Source organism: Orcinus orca, chromosome 10 (assembly GCF_937001465.1).
Source record: "Orcinus orca chromosome 10, mOrcOrc1.1, whole genome shotgun sequence".
Lineage (NCBI taxonomy): Eukaryota > Metazoa > Chordata > Mammalia > Artiodactyla > Delphinidae > Orcinus > Orcinus orca.
The window spans coordinates 89,959,532-89,987,418 of record NC_064568.1 but is presented as its reverse complement, the minus strand read 5'-3'; the positions used below and the strand labels follow the sequence as shown (position 1 = coordinate 89,987,418).

Sequence of the window (27,887 nt, the reverse complement as noted above, 5' to 3'; positions counted from 1 at the left end):
ATTCTGATGAATGAGCATTTGCAGTCTGTGACCGGTTGTGTTACTATTCAATCACCCTTTCTTTCACTGAATATATATATATATATATATATATATATATATATATATATATATATATGGAGAGAGAGAGAGAGTGTGTGTGTGTGTGTGTGTGTGTGTGTGTGTGTGTGTGTGTGAGACTGAATACCTACAGAAACCCAGGCTCTGTACCAAGCCCTGCGTATACAAAGATAAATGGGAAGCAGTCCCTGCCTTAAAGGAAATGAGAAACAGATAAGTAAAATAACTCTTACATCCAGCAAGTGTTACGATACCAATAAACACAGAGTGTTTGGGGAGCACAAGGAAGGGGGTTCAACCCAGGTCAGAGATGGAGGCAGAAGCAGAGGCTTGCTGGGGAAACGTGAATTTAAGTCCCGTGATGCCTGCGGTATGCTTAGTCTCCAGCCCCATGCCTGGCACGTCTGTTGAATCAATGAGTAAATGAACGAAGTGGCCCCAGAGCCCAACCCTGAAGGATGGTTGGATTTGTCCATCTGAGCCCAGGTGGCGAGAGCTCCGCCTCCGGAGCCGGAGCCCCGGCTGGAGGGAACCGAGCCCCTGAGTGAAATGGAGGGGGCCGGCGGGGGCTGGCGCGAGCCTGTGGCGTTCGGCTTCACTTGTGATCGTCCACATGACCAGCGACCAACAACTGTCCTCTCTTATTCCAGGCAAAGCGCAGGCTGGAGCTAGGAGAAAGCGGTCAGCAGTACCTCTCAGATGGTTTAAAAACCCCCAAGGGCAAAGGAAGAGCTGCGCTCCGAAGTCCAGATAGTCCAAAAAGTAAGGATTCCGTGATCTCTTCCTGTCTTGGGTGTGAGCCTCCCAACTTTCAGAGCTTGTGGCTGAAGGGATGGCAAGGTGTGGATAATTTTGGCATGTTTGGTTCTTTTTCATTTCTGCCTGTGCCTATCCAAAAAATAAATATGATGTCTGCAGACACTCAGTGAGAGGTTTACAGAGTCCCTCCGATACCTGAATACTGACTGCAGGGGAGGCCTCTTTTGATGTGTGCAGTTTCATTTTTCAACTCAGAATACAAGCTCTTTGGCACTGTTCCATAGTCAAATCTAACTTTAACTTTCCTTCATGGACCTTACTTTAGGGACCAGGGCTAGCTGGGTGCAGGTGATGTCTATGCCAGCCTGAAACTCGAGTTCAGCGTGTGGCAGCGTAAGGATTGATTGAGACCAGTAAATTGCAGCTAGTTTCCATTTCCATCAAGCACAATCGTTGTTTCTTTTGGGAGAGAGAGAAAAGTAGGTTGGAGATAGCTAAGTAGTCCTTTACATCTTTGGCATTTAATGCAAAGGCTAAATTACTTTAGACTTTGTCCTCTCCTATCCCGTAGTGTATGAATTAGGCAATCCACAAATTGTGTGTCGTACTCAGTTAAACCCTTGACCTGTGCACCTATAAGAGAATAAATGCAATATTAAATGAGGACAGTTCATTCCAGAGGGATGGGGAGACTGGACTGAACGACCTTTCCAGGTATTCTTCATCTACATTATTTGAAAAGTTGGCGAACAAGTTATATACACACAGAGACACTGGAGTCTGAAAGGGCAGTTAGGATGGGTCTGTCTGGGTCCCATCATCAAACGCTGGCGAGATTCATAGCCGGACCCCATCAAGTTAGGCTCCACGTGTGCTGATCCCATGAGGCTACAGCACTTTTTCATTCATTCAACAGATATTTTTGAGCACCTACTATGTGTGAGATACTTCACTAGACCCCAGGGAGTAGGGTAAGCCAAAGTAGAAACTACTGAGAAATGCACAGTAAAATGCTTTAATCAAACAGGAGTTTTTACTGTCCCTTCCTTTCCTAATAAAGCAATTTCATAGCTTTCTATAACTCGCCACAAACATCAGCGACAACAGCTTTGCTTCCAACACTAATACCTGGGCTGCTGGGGGAATGGGGGCTTGCTTGACTGCAAAGAAACCCTTCATTTCTTTATCTTTGCCCCTATCCCCCCACCCGCTCGGCTTTTGTTTTTCTTTAAGCTCCAAAATCTCCCTCAGAAAAAACACGGTATGATACATCACTTGGTCTGCTCACCAAGAAGTTCATTCAGCTACTGAGCCAATCACCTGATGGGGTCTTGGATTTGAACAAGGCAGCAGAGGTGCTGAAGGTGCAAAAGAGAAGGATTTATGACATCACCAATGTACTGGAAGGCATCCACCTCATTAAGAAGAAGTCTAAAAACAACGTGCAGTGGATGTGAGTATGAGTCACGGGGCCCGCAATTCACTGGCTCTGGGGTCCTTGCAAACTGCAGAGGGGTTTCTCCCAGGCCCAACTTTCACGCCCATGCCCACACTTCATTCCTTTTCTCTCCTACTTCTCTCTCCTTCTCTCTTCCCTCCTCAACTCCTTAGCCAGAAGTTCAAAGTCTCTTTACAAAGAGACCTTCTGTTTAGATGCTGTCAGAGATAAAAGGGTTTATATTCAGTTAGCCTCAGGCAAGGGGATCCTGGGATTAAATGGAGCCCTGCATCTGTAAAGTAAAACGCTGTCATCTGTCACCGTGATATCTGCGTGTGTGCTCACATGTGTAATCTAATAGATGCTTACACAGGTCTGTGGCTTGTCTCTAATAGGAGTTGAGAAACTATCTGTGGCTGTGTATCAACACATCTGTGTGCACGCACAGTTGTCAGGTATCTTTATTGATGGTTCTCATTGTCGATTAACTCACTTTCTGTGTAAATTAAGTCAAGGTTCCTTCTGGAAAACCGGGATGATAATACTTGTCATCTACACACCCACATGTATGATTAAATGTATGATAATGTCATTTGTGAATTATGGACAGAGCATCTGAACACCCAGTATATCAGAAGGAACTATGAAAGCATTATTGGAAGGAATAAATCTGTTATGGGCTGGCTTTGAAAAAATTACTTCAGACATGATAAAATGAACATGTACTTTTTTGGAATTTTATGACAATTCAGTGACCCATTTTAGCCTGTGGTTGAGACAAACCTGTTGGGAACTGGGTTTTGTTCTTGCATCCAGCACATATACCTGTTTTCTTCACCTCCTTTTCCTTTTTAGTTGTTGGTATAAGACCCTCAGAAATTACCTAGGTCTTTCATGCTTTTTTTTTGGATGACGTTTGGTTGAATTTTGAACCATTCCATCTTTTTCTTCAAATTTTTCTATCTTGCTATGTCTTTCTATCCTTTTTCCCCTGTTTCTTTTCCCCCCCGCTGGGAGGCATGTGGCAGGAAGGAGCCGCCTCCTTTGGCCCTTTGAATTTGAGTCTTCTGAAGAAACAGCCTCCTCTGGAGGAAAGAAACCTGAAAATAGCAGTGTTTTTTCACTTAATTTCTATGGTGTGAAAAGTGAAGGACTTTATGTACGGAAAAATATGTATAAACATTCTAATTTTAACACTTGGCTAACAAACAGTGTGACCTCCTGCATCAAGAGGGGACATTTACCCAAAGGACCGTTTCTCCCAGCCCTCCCTTTCGCCCTCTCCCCTTTGGCCTGTCGAGCAGCCATGCAGAGTCTGTGTTTGGGTTTCCAGGGGCTGCAGTCTGTCTGAGGACGGGGGCATGCTGGCCCAGTGTCAAGGCCTGTCTAAAGAAGTGACCGAGCTCAGTCAGGAAGAGAAGAAATTAGATGAACTGATCCAAAGCTGCACCCTGGACCTCAAACTGTTAACCGAGGATTCAGAGAATCAAAGATATCCTTTGTGCCACCTGTTTGGCGGGGGTTACTGCCTTCTAGACTATTTCCAGAGTTGATGATCTGACTTTTATGCACAAGGTAGAATTTTACTCGTTTCATACAAGTAAGCGTGTGTGTGTGTGTGTAGGTGTGTGTTCAGTATTTATGGAATGATAGTCATTAGACTGCATCCTATCGTATCTCTTTTTTTTTTTTTTTTGCGGTACGCGGGCCTCTCACTGTTGCGGCCTCTCCCCTCGTGGAGCACAGGCTCCGGACGCGCAGGCTCAGCGGCCATGGCTCACGGGCCCAGCCGCTCCGCGGCATGTGGGATCTTCATGGACCGGGGGCACGAACCCACGTCCCCTGCATCGGCAGGCGGACTCTCAACCACTGCGCCACCAGGGAAGCCCAGGCAACACTATTAATGAGATATGTAAGGTGTCAGTATTCATATTAATGATAACAGCAGATTCATCTTGGGCTTCCCAGGTTTTAGGTGGGTGTTAGCTGTCACTGTTGGGGTTCTCATATTCTGTTTTCTTTTCATCAGATATTGGGGGCAATTGGAGTTTGTTGAATCTGTAATTGAACTATAGTTGAAGGAATTGAAAGAGTATAGAAGAATCGTTCTATAATTTTTAAAGCACGTTATGCTGAATCACAGCACCAAAAACTGATTTCAGAAACACCTCAAGGCCTAAGAAATCTCAGCTTATCCATTCATCCACAAACATCAGTCCTTGGAAGTAAAAATATAAAAAGCTAACTCTTGTTCTTAACTGGCTGACAATCTGTTGACCACCTGAGGAGAACTTACTGTTCATCACCTCACTTCAGACCATAGAGGAGAGAGATTACTTCATCATGCTGACGAGAAGATTTTGCAATTTTCTCACTTATTAGTAGGAAACAAAACCAGTATTTTAAATAATCTCATCTCTGATTTTAGTTCCCCATTTATCTTCGTTAGAAAATAAAATGTGACCTGCCCGGTTTCTTCTAGTGTCTCATCTCTAGTAGGCTTTCCCTTGGAGTTATGGGGACATTTATTTTCCAATTTAAGCGTTTTTTTTGGAAACTCTGATTGTTCATTTCCTGTTGGCCAAAGGATTAACCTTGTCAGCTGCTGCTTAGTGAGCTGGGGAAGAGGCGTGCTGATTGGACACCGCCCCCTCCCCCCTCCCCGTGGTGGCCAGAGTGGGCTTACACTGGAAGAAATGAGAGTAGCTTTCGTTGGGCTGCTTCCTACATTGTTTACTCGGGAGCCCCTTCGGGGAGGAGACGTGGCTGTTCCATGTGATGGGCAGCTTACAGCCTTGTCACCTACGTTAGCTTTCTCTGGTGCCTTTGTTGCAGAAAACGAAAGCTTCCTTGCAGGGGGCTGCTAACCCAAGAAGCAAATTCAGGAGGGAGCCCCGATGGAAGCACTTCTAAGTCTGTGAGATTAGAGACTATGTTTGCACAATTTATTTCCGTTTGCCATCCAGTTCCGAATTTGGTACAGCTTGCTCACAAATGTGTTGAAATTTTCCTTCCTGCGGCACGTTGGGTAATTGTAGATGAGGTTTTATTTTAATAAGTGGTTGTCGAATAGCTTTTTGACAGTGGGCTGTGGAGTAAGTACCTAGTTATCAGTTTCCCCACTGTTCTCAGTAAAAATTCGTAACTGTCAGGTCTTCTGTAAAGACAGCAATTGGCTTCCTTGATGAAACAGATGATGACCTAAAACCCAGAATCCTGCGTGAGCTGTCCTGTCAAGCTCAACACTGAAATAGCTGTTGTCTGAACTACTGAGACTTAGAGATGCTAGTCTGTGATAGCTGCCCTTAAATGTACATGCAGATTTCAGGTGAATGTGCTTTTTTCTGGACAGCAGGTTCATAGCTTCCTTCAATTTCTAATAAAAAGCTACTAATCTAAGGGACATCATTTCCCCTAGGCTTTCTAAGTCCTATTTCTGTATTTAACATGTTAGATCACAGACTCTATTCACTACATTATATTACCTCCGGAAATGCCTTTGTTGGGTTGTGATTTGCTGTTTTATCCTAGGCATTTTTTGTAAGTTAATATGAAAAGCAACTGGCTAAAGACATTGTATGTTAATTATGGTACTCCATGCCCCTTATAAAAGAAAGCTATGCAACCTATTCTCTTGTAGTACCAAGTCAAAGCCTGTCTCTCTAAGCAAGCTAGCATGAATACTTTATCATAAAATAAGTACCATGTTCTTTCGTAATATCCTCTTAGGTTTAACTGTCAGGGCACTTTAAAGAATTGTTCAGTGCTTGGAAGTAACTACCAAGAGTACTGAAATATTATTTTACTCTCTTTTCCTAAATCATTTAGGTTGCAGATCATCTGGAAGCTGCTTTCCTCCTTGTGAACACTGAAATGTTGTAGTTAATAATATCATACAGAGGGTAATCTTTCTAACAGAGAAGTAATGACACTCTTATCAGTAGGCAATATATAATCACAACCAGCCCAGGTACACTTAAGAAAACAAGCTCTCTGCCTGAGCAGTACTCGGAGTTCTTCCACTGATACATAGATTTCATTCATTCATTTGGGTGGCTGCTGACACTTTTTAATAATCAAGTAGCAGATAGAAGTTACCGGTGTTTCAACAAAATTAGGGTTAATAGGGCTTAAATTTTTTCTGTGAATTGGGATCTGCCATCATTCAATTTGAGTGACAGAGTACTTCACTGGAGTTCATGCAATACCTGTGCTGCAGAGGAACCTGGTTTGAAAATCCTGACGAAATTGGGTTTCAGTTTTCTTTCAAGAGTTTATTTTAACTATTCTGTTTCTGTGTTTATGTTAATATCTTAAGTAGCCATGAACTTAGAAATGGAAAGAAAAAGAGCTAGACACTTCTTTCGTTGTTTAGAATAACAACCAGAAAAGAAGATTCATGGAAGATCCCATATATTTAAAGATCTAGAAGGAGAGACAGATATATTCTTCTAAGAAATAAAATACTTAAAAATCTTTCCATGCATCTATTTTGTTATCTTCAAAATGGTTACATCCGAGACGATTAGTTGGAAGATTTCCTTAACGCTCATTACGTTAGCTTATGTTACATATCAAGATATTCGAAAAATTAGTGGCCTTAAAGACCAAACTGTTATAGTTGTGAAAGCCCCTCCAGAAACAAGACTTGAAGTGCCTGACCCGATAGAGGTAAGGAGATAACGTCTTCGTTCATCTGTACAGATCTTTTGGGAATGCCTGGTGTTAAAGGATCATTGACTCCTGGTTAAAGTCTGTATTCTCCTAAAAGCTTCATAGTTCTTCCCCATCTGTTGTACTTAATCCTAACTTTAAAAACATTTCAACAGTGTGATATGTATTGAGTGTCCAAAAATTCTAATTTTAACATAGCAGGGCATTCAACTCAAAGTGGTATATGGGGCCCTGTCCCTCTCGTATTTTCTCTTTCTCATAATTTGTTATATGGTAGTTCTGATCCATTTGAACCGGTGGGGAATTTTACGTGGATTACCCTGGATGTGGTCCCCACCATGGACAGAGATATAAATGTTTTAAAGTAGTTCCCTAACTTATCTTAGGACATTTTAAGAATTTATCATTTATAAAACATTTACTTTTAAGAAATCAAATGGGACTTCGGGTTAATTGATAGACTAGAATATTGTAAGAAAATAAGGAGCATAGTTTTGTGATTGCTTTCAGATATACTTTGATAACATAGGCCTAGACTATAAAAGATACAGAAATGTAGTAAAAGAATGTGTAGAAAATAAAAAGAGAATGAAATTTGCAAGCTCCCATCTAGGGTAGAGTTCTCACCTTAAATGATAATAATAGCTCTATGACCTAGATAAAGAAGAATTTTAAATATTAGTGTGCTGCATTCTCTCATTAAACTCAGTTCCTAGCACTTAAGAGTACTATTCCTCCAGTGGCTATTAAAGTTCAACATAAAAAAACCCTACTGTTAAGGAATAATAACATGGGAATACTGTATTTGGAACACTTAAAAGACCTTCTAACAGTTTGCATAAAAGGAATATATATATATTTTTTAAATTCACCTCCTCTTGGCAAGGGTCAGCAAACTTTTTCTTTAAAGAGCCAGACAGTAAATATTTTTGGCTGTGTGAGCCCTACAGTCTGTTGGGACTATTCAACTGCCCAGCTCTGCCATCATAGCATGAAAAAAAAGAAAAGAAAAGAAAAAAAATCAGCCAGAGGCTACACACAAACAATGGAAATGGGCATGACTCTGCCAATAAAACTTTATTTGCAAAGCCAGTTAGTGGACAGGATTGACCCTCGGGCTGCAGTTTGCGGACCCCTGCTCTAGAGGATGACAGTCATTGATTGAGGTGGACTACCAGTAGAGAAACAAAAGGAACAATGAAAATTACCCTTACTTTCCATTTTTTGATGAAGATTACAATAGCTCTCATTTCCAAAAGAACTTTCTGTTTGAACTTATCTCACTTCTTCTGTTCATAGAGCCTACAAATACATTTGGCAAGTACCCAAGGACCCATTGAGGTTTATTTGTGTCCAGAAGAGACTGAAACACACAGTCCAATGAAAACGAACAACCAAGACCACAATGGGAATATCTCTAAACCCACTTCCAAAGGTAAAAATTCCACTTTTGTCATTTGGAAACTATGTGAAAAATGAATGTGGCTAGAAGGATCCTGTATCAGAATCACAAGTCTAGGCAAGAAACAAAAATTTCTGTTATTAATGTTATTAAGGTAACTTTTTTTTAAAAAAAGTCATTCTGAATAGTTTGCAGAAGAAAATAATGATCTTCTTCAGGGCAAATGGCTCCTCCACCCACTTAATGGAGCCCCTACAGGCTTTTGCCGTCAGCAGAAACCATTTCTTTACAGTGTTTTGGAAAACCAGCGGAAGTGAGGAGTGAAGCTGTAAGCTGTCTGGGTGAATCACCAACTACACTTGGCCGCACACCTCTGAGTGATACCGCAGAGATCATTGGAGAGGGAACTGAAAAAAGTTAGGAGAGAAGAGCCTTTTGCCAAAGAAGTTTTATCCTAATTTCCCCCGCAATGTGATGGGGAGAGAATAAGGGAGGGAAACCCCAGGAAAATAAATCTAATGCATCCCTCCACTGTCCACACAGCAAGGGAAGCTTTTTTGCAGTCTTTTCGTTTTTTTCAGATTGGAGATACGCATTTAATTTTCTTCTGCTACCTCCCGATATAGGAGCAAGAATAGGAATGATTTAAGTGATCAGGTCTGACTTAATATTGAGGGGGAGAAAAAAATGCTACCTCAAACGGTAAAACAAAAGACCACTTTTTTTTTTTTCCACCCTAGAACTTCAAAGTGGATGTGTCTTTTTATTTGTATTTTTAGAAGTATCTTTAATAAGCTAGTTGTTCCAAAAAAGACTAAGTTAAAATCGGTGATCTCTACTAAGGAGCCAACTTTTCAGTCTGTAGGTTTTGTTTTCTTTTGTTTTTCTTTACAGAATGACTAACTGATAGCAGGACAGTTTTTAGCTTGTTAGCCTCTAATCTTTGAAGCTACGTGTATTCTTGTTTGCTAACCGTCGGTATTTTAAAAGATGAGTGAGTAGACAAGAACACAGAAAGGCTTACCAGAGTCACTGCTCACAGAGCCTGTTAGCATGAGGTGATCTATACTGTAACGTCATCCACTTGTCCTTAGCAAAGAGTGTGCAGGCGTTTATAACAGCGACACGCACATGCTTCCCCTAAATTAATTCGATTGTTGCCCAACTTATTTTCTTGTTTCCACCAACTTTTTCCTTTCAGACTTGGCTTCGACCAACTCAGGACATAGTGATTGCTCGATTTCTATGGCAAACCTTTCTCCTTTGGCCTCCCCAGCCAACCTTTTACAGCAGACTGAGGACCAAATTCCTTCCAACCTAGAAGGACCATTTGTGAACTTACTGCCCCCCCTGCTCCAAGAAGACTATCTCCTAAGCCTTGGGGAGGAGGAAGGCATCAGCGATCTCTTTGATGCTTACGATCTGGAAAAGCTCCCGCTGGTGGAAGACTTCATGTGTAGCTGATTATGCTTTGTGTGGACTTCCCTTATAAACCCATATTTTTTTATTATGAAACCGAACATCTGTCATGCAGTGTTGTCCCTTCCTACCTTCTTCCTCCAAGATAGTATCATGAAGTAAACTACAAACTTCAGAACAAAGCTGACATTTTAATGAATTAAAAAAAAAGAAAAAAAAATGTCTAAACGCACAGTTGCAGGCGCCCTTGGGAAAGCCCTGCCTCGCCCCAGGCTCCAAAATCTCCTGGATGAGTCAGCAAGTGAGAAAATGTGCAATCAGGTGTCTCTCACCCGTCCTTTTCCTCCCTCCCTCCTGGACTGGCTTGCTGTGCCTGACGGATGGGCTGTAGACTGGGGTCTGGCCACCTGGCCCACTCGCAAACAGCAATCTTCCTTAATAGCATTTCAAGCCGTGCCTTCTTCGCAGAATGCATGTCTTTGGGGTCTGCTAATTTGGAATGGAACTGCAGGAACTGTAAACTTGAAGTCATGCAAAAGTATGAAATGGATTTCTTCAGCTCTTCTTAGGAATATTTAAATTACTGTCATAATTCAGTTTAAGCTATGGACCGCATGTCCCACTAGGAGGTCAAGAGATCCTCCACAGCCTTTCAGATGAAGAAACTGTTTTCAAGTATTTGTCGCAGATACAGAAGAATAGTTGAGTTCTGCCCCTCTGAGCTGTTGTGGATTTTTCCTGTCTCCATAAACCACTTCCACTCCCCTGCCCCCAATGTATTCGTAAGTTTGAAGTTGATTTGTAGCAAATGCCTACTTTGGAGTTCTTTGTGGATTATTTTAGATTTTTTTTTTTAAGCTGCCATTTAAGCATTCCTGTGGCACCCATCACCATTTCAATTTAATTGTTTACTTTGAAGCAGTTTTTGCTAATTCAAATTATTTAAGCAGAGGTAGAGAACCTCTATTGATCAGAGCATCTAAACGTGTGTGATCTAAGGTTTAACAGCCTCTGCAAGAAGCTTTGCCCCATCTTGCTTCCTTTCCCAGGAGGGGGCGCTTGGAGCCAGTGGAGCTCGCAGACAGGGGCGGCCCATCTGGAAGGAGAACCAGGTCAGATGACACAGCAGCCCCAAGGAGCAGCAGGTGTGGATCCCTCCGTCCTTGGGCTTCCCGGGCCCCCGTGACCGGGGAAAGGGCTCTCTTATACTGCACTCAGGGAGACCACTTCTCAGGATGGGGTCAGATGGAGAGGCCTCTGGGGAGAAAGACATCCCCCGTTGTGAGTAGGGTTCTATCAGTGGCATTTACTTCCGCTGGTGAGAACAGCTCCCATTCCCCTCCCGCTACGAAGGAGTGAGCTGGACCAAGGGAAGTCAGGGATGTAGAAAAAGCAGGACGGGATGCCAGGGCATCTTCCCCTTAACTCTTCAGGAATGGTGTCCCAAGTTGGAGGCTTCGTGACAGCTGCAAATCCTACCAGTTCTGTCCAAGAATGGCTTTCCCATTGGCCAGGGGGAGATGGCCCTCTCCCGCTGGGAATGTGGCAGAGTACCTCACATCCATTCCTTGGATGCTAAAGACTGTGGGAATGAGGGAGTCATCTAAAAAACAAACCTCAACACAAAGAACAGTTAAATTGAAATGCTATGTGCCCAACACAGCGGTAGGCACATAGTAAGGCACTCGATTCACGTGTTCAATTGAATGGCAAATATATCCCTTAGGAAAAACACAAAACAAAACCGCGAAAGCCCTAGCCGGGTTAGTCTAGGTAGATTTCCACAATATGCAAAGTGGTGGTCGGGTCAAAACAATGACACCAGCACTTTAAACTATTTGTGTAGGTATGCATGGGTGTATGTTTGAGAAGAAAAACAAAGGTGCAGATCATCCTCCCTTTTCTTCTGCCTCCATCCCCACCCCCGTCGTCCCCTCATACACACACTGGACTTGGTCCGAGATGAAGCATTGGGGGGGTGGGGGGGGGAAGGGGGAGCTTTGTGTCAAGTGCCTACTGGAAATGCACTGTGGGGTGTTTTCCTGTATGGGAAACCATTTATGCCAAGCTTTTCCCCATTTCCCATATTTATCTCATCTGGTTAGCTGCCTCCGCTTCCAGCTTTGTGTAATTCTCTTTGCCAGCTGCACAAAAGCTGATTTTTTCCCAAAGTCTAAAGACTGAGCTCACCTGACTAGGTGTTTGTGTGTTTGGTTGAATTTCTCGTTAAACCTTTTCGTAACGTGATGCCGTATTTATTGTTTTAAAAATGAAAGGAATCCTAATAAGTCTTACAAGTTCCTTCATGCATAAGGTTTTCCCAGTTAATGGGCTTAACTGGTGTACATTAATTAGACGTCCATACTGTATTCTGTTTGCATTATTAGTCATTTTATTTTTTACATAGTATCTGGCACACAAAGTGGGTTAGTACTACAGTATTTGCGTTACTTTAAGTACTGAGTATGCAGGTTTCCTGGTACCATTGAGTTGCTGCTATTAAAGCTCACACATGAAATGGCTAAAAGTTACACGTGTGCGTATTATGACTGCGTGAGCCTTAGAAAGTAAACTGTATAAAGAGCAACACATGAGCTGTCAAACAGTGTTAGGTGTGTGTTTATATGTACAGATCTGTGCGTAGCAATCGTTTTATTTAAGTTGATACGCAGCCTACTCATATTTTCATTATCTAGCAATTTTGTACAAAAATAGCAATTAATTTGTAAACACTGCCAGAATATTTTCTAGCTGGTTTGTAATTTTTTAAGAGTGTTGTTTTGTTTTTGTTGTTGCGTTCTTGTGTTCATTTCTGTTGTAAGTGTAGATCTGTAAATACAATTGCAGTATTTAAAGCTTCAGCTTTCAGGAAAAAGAAAAGTAAGAACTCAGCGTGTGCATGACAACTCGTGTGTACAAGAGGAGGGATTTGAAGGAAGATGCCTTGCAGAGTGAGTCGGGTGGCAACTGTCAGATTGTGGGAATTTCTTTTCCTATGGGGTACGTGATTTTGTCAAAAGTAAGTATTTCTCCCAAAATTGGGAGCAGGCAAACTACTAATCAGTTTAGCTTTGTGTTGTATGCTAGTTAAAAGAAGAAAATATGTAATATAATGTAAAAAAAAAAAAAAAGCTTTTATGATGGATTTTGTAAATAGATTTGTTACAGGGTAACCTGTTCTCTAGCTGTGATCTTACCACTTCAAATGGGTGTAATTTGAATAAATTTTGTATGGTAAAGGATCAATAAAATGATTTTTTTTAAAGAGCTTAGACTTGTGGATGGATTTTCTTACTATTGTCTTATGCTCCTACATTAATTTTATTTTTAAAGACAAGCTTAGCAAGTTAAGGGGAACGTTTGAACAAAAACTCAAAACATCGTATGTCTTACCATTTAGTTGGGATTTGGGGAACATTAAGCATAAATTTTTTGAGCACCTGCGTTATGCTTGCCACTCTGGGAAGCAGAAGAACTTGCCATGTCTCTGATCACTTGGCAGAAACCACTACCAGGTATGGAGGATTTTTACACTGAGAAAGTGACAAGTCAAGTCTTATTCCTCATAAGGAGTATGAAGCCAGTAGATTCTGTTTCTCAAGATTGGTAATTACCTTCCTCGTTCTAGATTCTGTATTTCTTATAATGCCACCTGTGAACAACTTCGGATTTTTTTTGACTGCCATGTCACTCCTAACTCAGAGCTCATCATGTAAAAACTTCAAAATGTGTATCGTATACACACACACAATCAATGCACAAGAGTTAACGTACAAAAAGGAAACATCCCCTGCCGCCCCCCCGCCCCTGTCTATTCACCCCAGAGGTAACCACTATTCTCATTTTTTCTGTGTGTATCCTTCTGGTCTAGGTGTTTTCTAGGCATATATAAACACGCGTTTATATACAGTTTTTAACATAAATTGTACTTAATACATATATGTTGATGTTTAGCTTTTTTTTTTCCACTAAATAGCATCTTGGACATCTTTCCATGTTTGTACTTAGAGATCATGTTCATTCCCTTCAAAGGCTGCATAGCATTCCAGTGATTAAAATTTTATTTAATAATTTATTTACCTAGCTAATTTCCTGTTTGAAGATATTTTTGAAATAGAAAATATGTTTTATTGAATGCTTATACTATGCCAGGTACTATTTTTTTTTAATATGGTAAAATACGCATAGCATAAAATTTACCATTAGTGACATTTAATACATGCACCATGTTGTGCAATGATCACCACTCTGGTTCCAGAACATTTTCATCATCCAAAAAGGAAACCGCACACCCATTAGGCAGCCACCCCCCATCCTCTTCTAGTCCCAGCCCCTGACAACCAGTAATCCGTTTTCTGTCCCTATGGATTTGCCTGTTTTGGTTATTTCCTATAAATGGAATCATACAATATGTGACCTTTCTGCTTTTTTTTCACTTAGCATTATGTCCTCAAGGTTCATTCATGTGGAAGCACGTATCAGTACCTCCTTCCTTTTTATGCCTGAATAATATCCCGTTGCATGGATATACCACATTTCCATTATCTGTCCATCAGCTGATAGACATTTGGGTTGTTTCCACTTTTTGGGTACTGGAACACCAGGTGCTATTTTTAAGTGCTTCATGTGAGTGCTCTGTGGTTTTTCACGGCACACGTCACTAGCTAATCCTATATACGTTATCGCTCCTCTTCTAGAATGTGAGCTCAATGAGGAGAGGTACTTTGTATTACTCACTGTTGTGCCCCCAGTTCCTAAAATAGTGCCTGGCACGTAATAAGCACCTAATACATATCTAAATGAATGATTTGTATTTAGCAGATGAGTCTGAGGTTTAAGAATGTTAATTAAAAGGCAACACAGTGATATAATGAGCTCAAAGGCTTTCTCACCTCATTTTGTACCTTATACTGGACTTTTTTTTTTCACATTTTTGCGTTTTATTTTTAGTTCTGCTTGGAGTCCTGTTTTCCCAGAGTTGGAGCACCTGACTTCTGTCATCCAGCATAGCCGCTGTCATATCCAGGGGTGTGCACCTTTGGTCAGCAGGTATTCTATAGTCAAGCCAGTGATGGAAGTTGAACAAAGTAATACAAAAATGGATCCCTTCTTCCAGGTAGACTACTGAAGGTGGTGGTGGGGGGGTGGTAGGAGCTAGCAAATAAAACAAGAATTGTCCATACACAGTTGAAAAATGTAGAGAAGATGAATTTGAATCAATTGTGTAGAGCTGCATCTTTTCAAAAGGTGAATATATGACTAGGATGTGTAAACAGTTTATAATTCAGAAACTTACCTGAGTATTGTTTTAAAATGGGCTCACTCTACTCTGGGGAGAATTTAGAAATCAGTCTGTAATATTGAAATAGAAAATAAAACCATTATTAAAAAGTTAATTGTATTCACTCATTTAATGTCCGTTAAGAGAAATATCAATAGTTATTCATTTATTCGGTCACTCTTTGAATGAGCATAAAGTGATTACTATATGCCAGACACTGTTGTAGGTGCTGGAGTGCAAATGGAAAAAGACATAGATCCTATTAGCAAGAGGAAGCTTATAGTCTAGTGGGGAGAGGAACGAGTTTTAGTTAGGAGAAGTAAGTTCTGAGGGCCAGGTCTTAAGTGATTTTTCCTTCCAAAGCCACATTTGGAAGACTTGGAAGGATAGATGGTTAGAGGCAGAAATGGAAATGAAGATGTAGACTTTCTGCTGGAGAGCTTTACAAAGCAGGAAAGCTTCTGATCCAGGATGCAGGAGGGCTTTTGCAGAAGACTGCCCAGGTAGGCACAACTCAAATGTGAATAAGCCAATGGATTCATTTTCTAGGATCTAGGGAGCTGGGGAGCCTCAATCCAATCTCGACTACAACCCGGATACCGTGAAGGAAAATGACGAGATTAAATGGTAGGTCATGCCTTGGGATAAGAATGAGAATCCCTGCCCTGGCTACTTAGAATTAATCAGCTAGGAGTCAATCAGAAGTTAAAAGAAATACCACTGCGGTGCGCGGGCTTCTCATTGCAATGGTATTTCTACTCATCCCCATGTTTCATGGGTGGATGCTATCATTATTCTCTGTGTCTCTGTGCACAGTAACAAATTGGGAGAGATGGAAACCATTGGAAGGCCAAGTTGGAGGACTTCTCAGTGGTTCTTTTGTCCTCAGTCTTTGATAAAAATGGATTTGCTCTGTTTAAACAGAGGAATAGTCAAATTGGCAACAGCTCCTAAATAGGATGTTCCGCCTCTGCCTTGAAAGACTCAGACTTCTCTTCCTGTACAGGCTACTTTTCAGCTTTAGAAGCCTTTAAGACAGTTTTTCTGCATCATCAAATTCAGGGGCAGTCGCCTCAGCTGAAGCCTAAACTATACTGTCTCTCTCTCATCCTTGAACAGCCCTTAGCATTGTACAAGGCTTTACAGTTTACAAAGTATTTTTGTTTGCCTTGTCTCTGCATCTAAAGCCATTTGTAACTGATGGCAACAGCTGCAGAAGTAGCTAATCAATTGAAAAATGACAAACAGTATGTGGGCAGTGATATAAACAAAGGATGAAAAGCATTTAGCTTTAAGCCATACTCTGGAGACCAAGGAGCAAGAAAGAACACTGAAATTCTACAGGAGAGACCTGAAATAATGACGTCAGTAAATAAAAATTAAACCATGTCAATAAAGAGAGCATGTTTAAATGGGTTAGAGATGGGAATAGAGGTTGTATGTGCTTAGAAATGGGAGGAGACAGAACAAGACCCAAGATGCTTGAAAAGAGCCACAGCTAAATCCTATCCTTGGCAAGAAACCAAAGAACGGCTGTTTCTTTCATCAAAGAGAAGGTACCATCACCAATGATTCAAAGTTTGGTTATCTATCAAGGGAATAAAGTGGGTGCGAAAGACAGGGGCAGGCATAGGGGTGTAATGAAGGAAAGGAGACAATAGAAAGTGTGGAAATAATTCCCTTACCTGGTCCTGGGAAGGAGATAAACCAGCAATTGGGGGGGGGGGGAATTATTTATAAGTGAAGAAGAAAGAATTGGATAAGACTCCAGCTCTGGCAATACGGCTGATTAGATGGCCAGGAAACCCTCTTGTTACAAAAAACCTAGATTGCACAGAGGAAAAAAAAAAACTTTTTAATCTTTATTGTATTGCTGAGATTACAGGGAATTCCTGAGGGCCAGAAGAATAAAAAAGAAAACTGAGCTGAAAAGAAAGGTTGAAGAGCCTGTAAATGGGAAAGACAGGTAAACCTTAGGTTGAAACCAATTTCATTTCTAATACTGTTACTGGAATTGAGAAAAAAAAGTCTTAGGCCAACAAAGAAAGAGGGAAGTACTGAACCCAAGACTCAGATTAAACCAGAGAAATTGGAAGAAGGCGCTAGTGCTCCAGGTCAGAGTCATCTGGCGTTCAGCAGAGCAAACACATATCCTTTCTGGACAAGACCTCCTTAACATAGGACCACAGACTGTAACTACCAAATACAAGATCACAGTCACAGGTCAACAAATATATAAGGAAACAAACCAGCATTAATAGCAGAAGCAGGAAACATCAGATTTAGACCTCAAAGAATTCAAATAATGGAACTATCAGATACAGTATATAAAATAAATATGTATGAAATGCTTAAAGAAATAAAAGATGGTAACACAAAATGAGTGGTCAAGAAGAGATGATCAAAACGTGCTGCACAGATTAGAAATAGAATAAAATAAAATGTTAGAAATTAAAAATAATATTGTTGAAGAAAAGAAAAAAATGATGGCTAAACCAGCAGATTAGATACAGCTAAAAAGATCATAATAAACTGGTGTGGTAAATCTGACAAAATTACCCAGAATGTAGCACAGAAAGAAAAGGAGATGGAAAATACAAATAAATTTTAAGAAAGAGGGAGCAGGGACTGAAAAAATAATTTTTTTCTGTAAAAAATCCAGATAATAAATATTTTAGGCATTGTGGCCATAAGGTCTCTGTCAAAACTATATACTTAACTCTGCCTCTGTAGCATGAAAGCAGCCTTAACCAGTCAGCAAATAAATGAGCGTGGCTGTGTTCCAATAAAAATTATGGATGCTAAAATTTGGTTTTCATGTAATTTTCACTTGTCATGAAATAATATTCTTCTTTTGACTTTCCCCAACCATTTTAAGAGTAAAAATTGTTCTTTAGCTCACAGGTGGTACAAAAAGAGGTGGTGAGCAGTTTCTAGTCCAACATGTGGAGGGTGGAAGTTGTCACGCCTGTCCTCACAACAAAGAAAAAAGCTGAACAATGTGAAAATCAACAACTCTCCTTAGATCTATGAGAGAATTGAGGTCCAGGACAAACTCCCACCCTGAAAACCGGAGAAACGGCAAATCCAGAGAACCAGAGCTACCCAGAGCAGAAACGGCCACTGGAACCAGCAACTGGTATGAAAACCTCAAGGGTAACTGACTAGTTGTTGGGGTCTGGGTGTAGACTAGCTTGAGAAATGGAATCTCCGGAGGACCCATTCTTAGGACTCCTCACACCTTCACTAGTTTTCCCTCCTGGTGGGAAATAGGGAAACAGAGATGGGGAGCAAGGATTGGATTTTTTTTTTTTTTTCTGTAAAGAGCCAGATAATAAATGTTTTAGGCATTGAGGGCCATCAGGAGAAGGACCTCAGGGTGAAGATCTGAGAAAATCTCCCTCATGTTTCTGGTAGGGGGAGGGGCAAGTAACTATTTTGAAATATGCTCAGACCATTCTGTTCTCCTTACTAAAGGCCTGTCTTCAAGGAAAACCATTTTGCCAGAGCCTACCCCATGTGGATTTTGCCAGAGTCTTCCTGATGTAGGGGAAAGGAACTACCCAATTCCAGCCCTTTCTAGCCTTCCTGTCCCATCTAAGGGGGGGAAAAAAAGCTGAGAAACTTGTGAAGGTCACAGCCAGAGGCAATAAAAGACAGATCTAATCATGGGATTACAGAACGCTTACCATTGTCCACACCTTACCACCACATTAATAGGGCTGTGTATAATCATAGGGGACTACAGTGGGAAGAAATGCAAGCCTCAGACTCTTTTTAAAAAGAAGTTTCTAGAGCTTCCCTGGTGGTGCAGTGGTTGAGAGTCCGCCTGCCGGTGCAGGGGATACGGGTTCGTGCCCCGGTCCGGGAAGATCCCATGTGCCGCAGAGTGGCTGGGCCCGTGAGCCGTGGCCGCTGAGCCTGCGTGTCTGGAGCCTGTGCTCCGCAACGGGAGAGGCCGCAACAGTGAGGGGCCCATGTACCGCAAAAAATAATAATAATAATAAATAAAATAAAAAGGAGTTTCTAGTAAAACCCAAAGACAACAGGAAAGGCAAAACAATGACGCTAGAGAAAACTTTAGCCACTGACACAACAACTACAGCAAATAGTACACACAGCCTACCTCCTAGACAGATAAACTTAAACCTCACACTAAAGGGCTATCTACCATAGTTCCTTTTACCCAATATATAATGTCTGAATTCCAGCCTGGCGGTCCAGTGGTTAGGACTTGGCACTTTTGCTGTGGGGGCCTGGGTTTGATCCCTGGTTGGGGAACTAAGGTCCTGAGTGCTGCGAGGTGCAGCCAAAAAAAGAAAGAAAGAAAGAAAGAAAGAAAAATTACAAGGCACACTAAAAGGCAAAAACAAAGTGAGGAGACAAAGCAAGCAACAGAACCGGACTCAGGTATGGTAGAGGTTTGAGAACTATGAGACTGAGAATTTAAAATAACTGTGATTAAGATACTAAGGGCTCTAATGCAAAAACTTGACTTCCTGCAAGAATAGATGGGCAACGTAGGTAGACAGGTGGACACTCTAAGAGAGAATCAAAAGGAAAATACTAGAACTTAAAAACACAGAAACAGAAATGAAGACCATCTTTGATGGACTCATTAGTAGATTGGACATGGCCAAGGAAAGAATCAATAAGCTTGAAGATATGTCACTAGAAACTTCCTAAACTGAAAAACAAAGAGAAAAGAGAATGAAAAAAATAACAGACTATCCTAGAACAGTGGGGAAATTACAAAAGGTGTAATATGCACTTAATGGGAATACCAGAAGGAGAAGAAAGAAAGAATGAAACAGAAAAAAAACATTTACATAATAATGGCTGAGAATTTTCCAAAAGTAATGACAAACACCAAAACACAGATCCAGGAAGCTCACCAGAAACCAAGGAGGATAAAAGGTCTAGACCTAGGCATATCATATTCAAACTGCAGAAAGTCAAAGACAAAGAAGAAACCTTGAAAGAAGCTAGGGGTGGGGAGGACACCTTATCTATAAAGGAGCAAGGATAAGGATTACATTGGACTTCTCAGAAAAACCACGTAAGCAAGGTGAGAGTGGAGTGAAATATTTAAAGTGCTAAAAGAAAAAAAAAAGACCAATCTATAATTCTATATCCAGAGAAATTATCCTTCAAAAATCAAAGAGAAATAAAAACTTTCTCAGAAAAAATAAACATTAAGGGGATTTGTTTCCAGCAGACCTGCCTTGCAAGATATGTTAAAACAAGTTATTCAGAGAGATGGAACATGACAGAGGTCAGAAACTCAGACCTACCTAAAGAAAGGGGATTTGTTAGAGAAGTAACAAATGAAGGTAAAATAAAATATTTTATTTTTCTTACTCATAACTGAGCTAACAGATAATATATTGTTTGTTCAAGATAACAATGGCAACAATATGTTAGATGATCATAGCTTATGGATAAGTGAAATGCATGACAGAAATGTTATAAGGCATGGAAGAGAGGAGTTGAGATACTGTTAGGAGATACCTGTACTACATGTGAAGCAGAATAGTGCTACTTGAAAATGGACTCAGATTACTGAAAATTCTATGGCAAAAACTAAAAATTTTTTATAAAGTATAATTGATATGTAAGAGAGGAGAAAAATAGAATCTTACAGAATACTCACTTAAAACCAGAGAAGAGAGAAAAAAAGTGGAAGACAAAAAAAGGGGGGGCAACAAATAGACAACAGTAACAAATACAGTAGATACTGATCCAACTATTTTCAATAATCACTTTAAATATCAATGGTGTAAATATACCAGTTGAAAGCAGAAACTGTCAGAGTGAAATAAAAAATAGGAGCCAACTGTGTTATTTATAAGAAATCCACTTAAAATATAAAGACAGCTAGATTAAAAGTAAAGGAATGGAGAAAGATATACCATGTAAATACTAACCAAAACAAAGTGGAGTCACTATATTAATTTCAGACAGAGCAATACCATTTGCATTAGTGCCAAAAAAAGCAAACACTTAGGGATAAACCTAATAAAATATGTGTGAGACCTACATGAGGAAAACTATGAAGCTCTGATGAAAGAAATCAAAGATCTGTATAAATGGAAAGCTATTTCATGTCCATAGATAGGAAGACTAAAAATTGTTAAGATATCAGTTCTCTCCAATTTGACCTACAGATTCAACCCAATCCTAATTAAAATCCCAGCAAGTTATTTTGTGGATATCAACAAAGAGATTGTAAATTTTGTATGGAAAGGAAAAATCCCCAGCACAGCCAACATAAAACTGAAGAACAAAGTTGGAAGACACTACCCAACTTGAAGACTTACTACAAAGCTATAGTGACCAAGTCAGTATGACACTGGTAAAAGAATAGACAAATTGACCTGTGGAACAGAAAAGAGAGTCCAGAAATAGACCCACAAAAATATAGTCAACTGATCGTTGAGAAAGTAACAAAGACAATTCGATGGAGAAAGGATAGTCTTTTCAACAAATGGTGCTAGAACAATTGGACGTCCACATGCAAAAAAAAAAAAAAAAAAGAATCTAGACACAGCCTTTACCTCTCTCACAAAAATTAACTCCAAATTAATTATAGGCCTAAATGTAAAACACAAATCCATAAAACTTCTACAAGATAGAAGAGAAGAAAATCTAGGTCCCCTTTGGTTTGGTGATGACTTTGAGATACAACACCAAAAGCGTGATCTGTGAAAACAATATTGATAAGTTGGACTCAGTTTGATATAATGGTACTGGTGCCTTATTCTTAAAATTATGTAGTGAGTTCACAGGTACTCATTTTATTATTAAGCATCAAAACTTACATTCATGCTGCACATAATTTTTTTTTAAATGAATTTATTTATTTATTTCTGCATCGGGTCTCTGTTGCTGCACACGGGCTTTCTCTAGTTGCAGTGAGTGGGGGCTACTCTTTATTGTGGTGTGCGGGCTTCTCAGAGCAGTGGCTTCTCTTGTTGCAGAGCACAGGCTCTAGGCGCGTGAGCTTCAGTAGTTGTGGCACACGGGCTCAACAGTTGTGTCTCGCAGGCTCCAGAGCGAAGGCTCAGTAGTTGTGGCGCACAAGCTTAGTTGCTCCATGGCATGGTGGGATCTTCCCAGACCAGGGCTCGAACCCATGTCCCCTGCATTGGCTGGCAGATTCTTAACTACTGCGCCACGAGGGAAGTCCATGCACATAATATTTTTGTATGTAAAATTATTACACAATTTTTTTTAAAATTTTGAGGTTGGGCCTCAAAATGTCAGAAGGATAAAGGTAAGGGATTGGCAACTGTGACAACCAACTGGTCTTTAGAGTACCAAATGTGATAGATCATTACCTGATATATAGCTGACACACCATAGATTGAGCTCATCTTTTTTTTCTGTGCTGTGCATTGCAATAAAGCCTTCTGATAGACACATAAAAATAGGGAATTGGGCAGAATTAAGAGAAAGGCAAAGCTTTACAATTCATTATTTTTTTTTAAAAAGCCAAGAGTTAAATCAGAAACAGAATATTTAGAAGAGAAGCAAGGAGACAGAAAAAACTAGAATTTTACCTCAGCAGGACTATGGCGTGCTTTGCTTAGCCCTTCTTTAAAGTGCTGATGTGTACAGAGTGCCAGGAACTGCCCTTTATAGAAACTGCTTTTCCTCCAGGCCCCTTGTCCAGCTGAGTTCAGTTACCTTTCCAAAGGCCCCAGCCACAACTTGCTTGTGGATAGGTGCCAACAGGGTAGAGGCCGGTGAGCGCAGGTAGAGGCTGGTGAGAGCAGGCAGAGCTGAGGGGCAGGAAGCACCACTGATACTGTGTTGTGTGCCCGCCCCTTTCGTAGTAATTTCATGAAAATAGTAGGCAAAAAACCAGAGTAAGAAAGGCCCTCTGAGCCATTCTTGCTGATTTATTCTTTCTTACCTTTCTCACCTCCAAATTCCACAGCTTCTATCGTATCATCTTTGCTTTCTCTTACTTCTTTCCTCCCTCGGGCCCGCTGTTTGTCAGGCCATCACAATCAGTGTGAACTTGACTTCGATGCACCTGCCCAGCATTGACCTCCTACCCCTAAGCCCAAATCCCCTCCTGCCACCTAGGGCTTGTATTTGGCATCTTAGACCTTACTATTCCAATTCTGGCTATCACAGCATGCATTAATGGAAGAGCAGAGACAATCAAACAATATTGTATTCATTATTTTCTGGAAATAACCATTCAACTCAGTTTACAATCTTCTTTGGGCCTCTCCTCTTTTCTTTTTTCCCCATTTATTGTACTTTGGGGGAAATGCTACATAATCTATACATACTCTTTTCATCCTTTGTTTAGCTTTTTTTGTTTTTTTGCTTTCAAAAGAGATTTTTATTTATTATCAACATTTGGCTTGATACATGAAGGTCTAGAAGAAACCAAAAGTTATTTTTGACTTTTCATTTCAGTGATTACCTTTCAAAAATCAGAAACCCTACTATAATTGAGTAAAGCCTTAAAGCAGGTTAAGATACAGGTGTGTGGATTTCTTCACTAAGGTCTCACGTTTCCTCCCAAGCAGTCAACCAATGTTCATCATTAAGCCCCAATTCCCTAGCCATCTCTCACATGTTCAATGTGGCCTCTTATACACACAAGTCCAGGGCAACCAATCCACCCATAACACACACACCAAGTCTCCATGTCAGCCACAATGCACAACACCCTCTCAACACTCATCTGGTTGCTAATCAAGGGCCATTCTTCTTGACACTGCCTACTATCTCTTTTTCCATTTCTCCCACAATACTCACTGCTCCAAACAACAAAAGAAACAAGTTCCTTTTCCCCAACCGCAGACGAAACAGCTTCTAATTTAACTCTATTCCACCCCAGCCCTCGCCCCCGCTTATCCTGTACCCTGCCTTTATTATTCAGAAAGCACAGGGCCTGGTGAAATCTCACTCACCTCATGCTATACGTACCAGCACCCAGCTACGGATGAACCCAGGGCAGAAGAGCATCAAAGTCCTGCACCGGCCGTATTCAGTCACCTCATCCACCAGAGGCAGCGGCAGAGCCCAGGCCATCCTGGCTCCTTCCATACCCCAGAGACAGCGTTTCTTGTACAAAGGCAAGTACTCTGATTCTACCCAATGGGACCAAGACTAGAAAACTGTAAACCAAGATCTCCCACGCAGTACCCACCAGCCAGCCACCCCCGAGGCCGACGCTCACTGCCCGCACCCTTGGGTCCTTGCTCTTGGCTGCCCTGACTTCCAAATTCCGGCTCCCCAGTTCTCCGCAGCCACGCGAGGCCCCTTTGGCTTAAGTCTTCCCGACCGCCCGGAAGCCCTCCGGGCTCCCCGCATATCCCACTCGCTGGGCTCCCCGCTTGAGATCGTGGTGGTCACTCGCTGCTTTCCAAACAGACCAGGGCAGCGACCCGCCGCCTACCCAGCGCTCCCAGGCCACTTTCGCACCTTTCCCTGCCCCCTTCTGCTAGAAGCCCCTCCCTCCCGGGTCCGTTCTCCTGCTCCCCTCCAGGCCTTGCTTCCGGTCATGCCAAGATCACTTCCGGTCGCCCTTTCTCAACCCCGGGGCTCTTAAGTGAAATCCAGGTTTCCGCTGAGCTGACTCCCCGCCCTTTGCAGCGCCCCACGGCCTGGGAACAAGGATGGGGAAAGCCCAGCTCTGGCTTGAAACCCAGACTCGCCAGGCTCCTCCAATGCCCCAGCTGCTTAGCTTCAAAAACTTACAAAGGTATTCTCTTCCTGGTGAAATCACCAGTTTTGTCTTCTTATATTTCTTTTGGCGATTATTTGACATAACTGAAATAGATAGTACTAACGCTATGTCATTTATGAAAGCTTTTGTTTTAGGATGACTGTTTGTCTTACCAGGGCAAGAAGGTGACATGACAATAGAAAAGGAAATGGAGACCACTCGGGCCTCTTCCCTCTTCTAAGTGGTTTGTACCACTTAGAGCTGCCATGCTCAGGACTGCTTGAGGGATACTGAATGAACATCACATAGAAAGCCTCAACTCTTGGGACTTCCCTGGCGGTCCAGTGGTTAAGACTTCACCTTCCAGTGCGGGGTGGGGGGGAAGGTTTGATCCCTGCACCTTCCAGTGCAGGGGGGTGAAGGTTCGATCCCTGGTTGGGGAGCTAAGGTCCCACATGCTTTGCAGCCAAAAAAACCAAAACATAAAACAGAAGCAATATTGTAACAGATTCAATAAAGACTTTAAAAAAATGGTCCACATCAAAAAATTTTTAAAAGAAAGAAAGCCTCAACTCTTAGCATTAAGGACATAATAAAGTTCCTATTGCTTCAGTTATCAAAAATATAGTGGTTTCAATGTAACCTCCCAAACTTAATTGTATAGCGGTGTAATTAAGGAGACTTTCCAGATGGTTCAGGAAATTTCTAACATCAGCCATGGTTATTGAACAGATTCAGCTATAATTCCCTTCTCTTGGTTCTCGATCTCAGCTACTCTCTTACTTTTACCTCACTTTTTAGCTCTAGCACCACTAAACAAAGGGCTTCTTCTAGAAATCAACATATTTGTAGATCTGAGACAGTCTACATTTTAAAATGATTGGAGGAGAGTAGTTTAAGCTGGTTTAAAAAAAAAATGCCTGGAGGTGTTTTGACAACACATTGCAGTGTTGAGCACTTGGCTTTCATTATGCTGTGAGTGGTAAGAGATTGATGATAAGTGCTGAGTTTCTTTTGAAACTGTAAACAGGAAGGCCAGAATGGACGAGATGTGGGAATCAGATCATACGATGACTTTTATAGAAGAGTGGTCTGTGTATATATATACATATACACATCCAATGGGTTCTGCTTTCTGGAGAACTCGACTAACGTAGCATCTGTGTAGTAGAAATCATGTCTGTGCTTCCTCCAATATCAAACCATAGGGTCACAGGTGGGTCCTGTGATTATTAGTACGTGACCCCTCATTTGCTAGACTCAGCTGGCTGAATGCAGTCTCTTCTCCAGGAATTGGAATTGGGGTTAAGAGGAATTCATGTCTATTTCTTGAATGGAAGAGATGTAACCACTCAGAAGTGTTGTGTAGCCATCTTCTACATGAATTGAGTAGCAGAGGAAGCCATGGCAATTAAAGAAAAAGGAACTCCAAGTGTTAAGAGAAACGAAGATAAGAGACAGCAGTGAGTTCCACATGCTTCCTGAAGCCAGCAGCACTCTGGCCCTGAAATTCTCCTTGTAATGAATTCTTCATTGCTTAATTGGGCTTCAGTTTGTTTGTATTACTTGCAACCAGAAGATCTTAACTAATATAATAACCTAGCATGTCAGACAGTTTGTCAGCCACTAGGGATATAGAGATTTAAAAAAAAAAAAAATGGTATGGTTCTCATCCCACCACTGCACAACTCCCCACCAAAAAACAAGTCCCTTCCTGCATGGAACCTCCAGTACCCAGGGGAGAGGTACACACGTAAGCAGATAAAGTCTACACGGTATAGTAAGTGAGGAGATACTTTGTGTTACCAGATTTAGAAAACAAAAACAAAAGCAGGAATGCCTGGTGAAATTTGAATTTCAGATAAACAATGAACACATTTTAGTGTAAGTGTTTCCCAAATATTTTATCCGGCAACCTCAGAGATAGACCATAGACAGATGTTAGAGAAGGGGGGCGCTTAACCCAAACTAGGGTGTCTCAGAAATCTTGTTTTATTTATTTATTTACCTACCTGGTTAGTTCTTTTCTGGAGAAAGAATGCTTGGGTTGAGTTTGGAAGGATATGTAGGAGTTCACCAGGGGAAGAAAGGCAGGAAGAGTATTTGAGTGAGAAAGAAAAACAAGAGGACTAAAGGCACAGAAGCATGACACAGCAGTGTACGAGAAGGGAACTCAAGCATTTTGGCATCACCAGAGCTCAACAGTACAGGCAGTGAGATTTAAAATGTCAGGAAATATTTAGGGATTCAGATGGTACGCTAACACGATGATTTTCCATCCCATGCATACGCCTATTGGAATGTCAGGAAAGATATTTTAAAAACAGTAATTCATAATGACACTAGAAATGTAGAAGGGCTGTAGGCAGCAGATAAAAGAGTTGAGGAATTCCTGGAAAACAGAACATTTATAGCATCACATTAGCAAAGCAACAAAATGGAGAAGCCGTAGCCAAAACACAAAGAGGAGAAAGTCACTTCAGTGACATTTCAAGGGTGAGAATGGATTTTCCTAGGGAAACCCCAAGTTTGTTGTCCATAAATAGAAAAATAGAGCCTGGACACATCATAATGACAATTACTGAAAGATCTGACTTGGGACAGCAGTATCTGTTGTATCTCCCTCCCCTCCCTATGTTCTAGCAAAGTTTGTTCCCAGAATAAAGGCCTGAGAATGTTTTTCTCAAAGCATGGCAAGGAAGGGTTAGGGTTAGAGTTAGAATTATCATGCTATTTGGGTCAGAGAGCAAAGCAAGAAGGCGCCAGAGGTAACTCTAGACTTTGGCCAAGACTATAGAGGGTGAAAGATTCCAAATTAAGGTCATGAGCACGGCTCTCTAAAGAGAGAATTGTATTTCAAAAGATAGGTAGAAGGCACCAGGTAAGAGGAAGGTATCTCCAAAACCATAAGTCACCCTCAATCTCTCTCTCTCTCTCTGTATATAAACAAATACATACATACATGCATATATATTATGTATGTATTATCTTTCTAAACGACAAATACTCCTTCATAACAAAACTTTTTAAAGTATGCAAAGCCATGGTTTTGCAAAATATCAAAGGTGTCTGACTTTAATAGTATTGCATCTGTCTGGATACTCAGTTGATGGACCAATCATGCTTAAATGTGTAAAAAAAAATCTAATTCATAAATGAT

General features: G+C 41.1%; 1 protein-coding gene across 2 annotated transcripts in view; it reads left to right on the top strand.

Moving 5' to 3' along the window:
* Positions 1–13,019, top strand: part of E2F3 (E2F transcription factor 3) — an 80,686-nt gene extending 67,667 nt beyond the window's left edge. The window contains exons 2-7 of one of the 2 annotated variants that reach the window (XM_033434824.2): positions 711–822; positions 2,071–2,272; positions 3,591–3,749; positions 6,814–6,928; positions 8,231–8,366; positions 9,535–13,019. In XM_033434824.2, the coding sequence (XP_033290715.1) occupies positions 711–822; positions 2,071–2,272; positions 3,591–3,749; positions 6,814–6,928; positions 8,231–8,366; positions 9,535–9,797 (987 nt within the window). In that variant the 3' untranslated portion in view covers positions 9,798–13,019. Of the gene's footprint in view, positions 1–710; positions 823–2,052; positions 2,273–3,590; positions 3,750–6,813; positions 6,929–8,230; positions 8,367–9,534 lie in introns of both variants that reach the window. The other variant, XM_004273531.4, reaches the window with a different exon arrangement.
* The last annotated feature ends 14,868 nt before the right edge of the window (positions 13,020–27,887 follow it).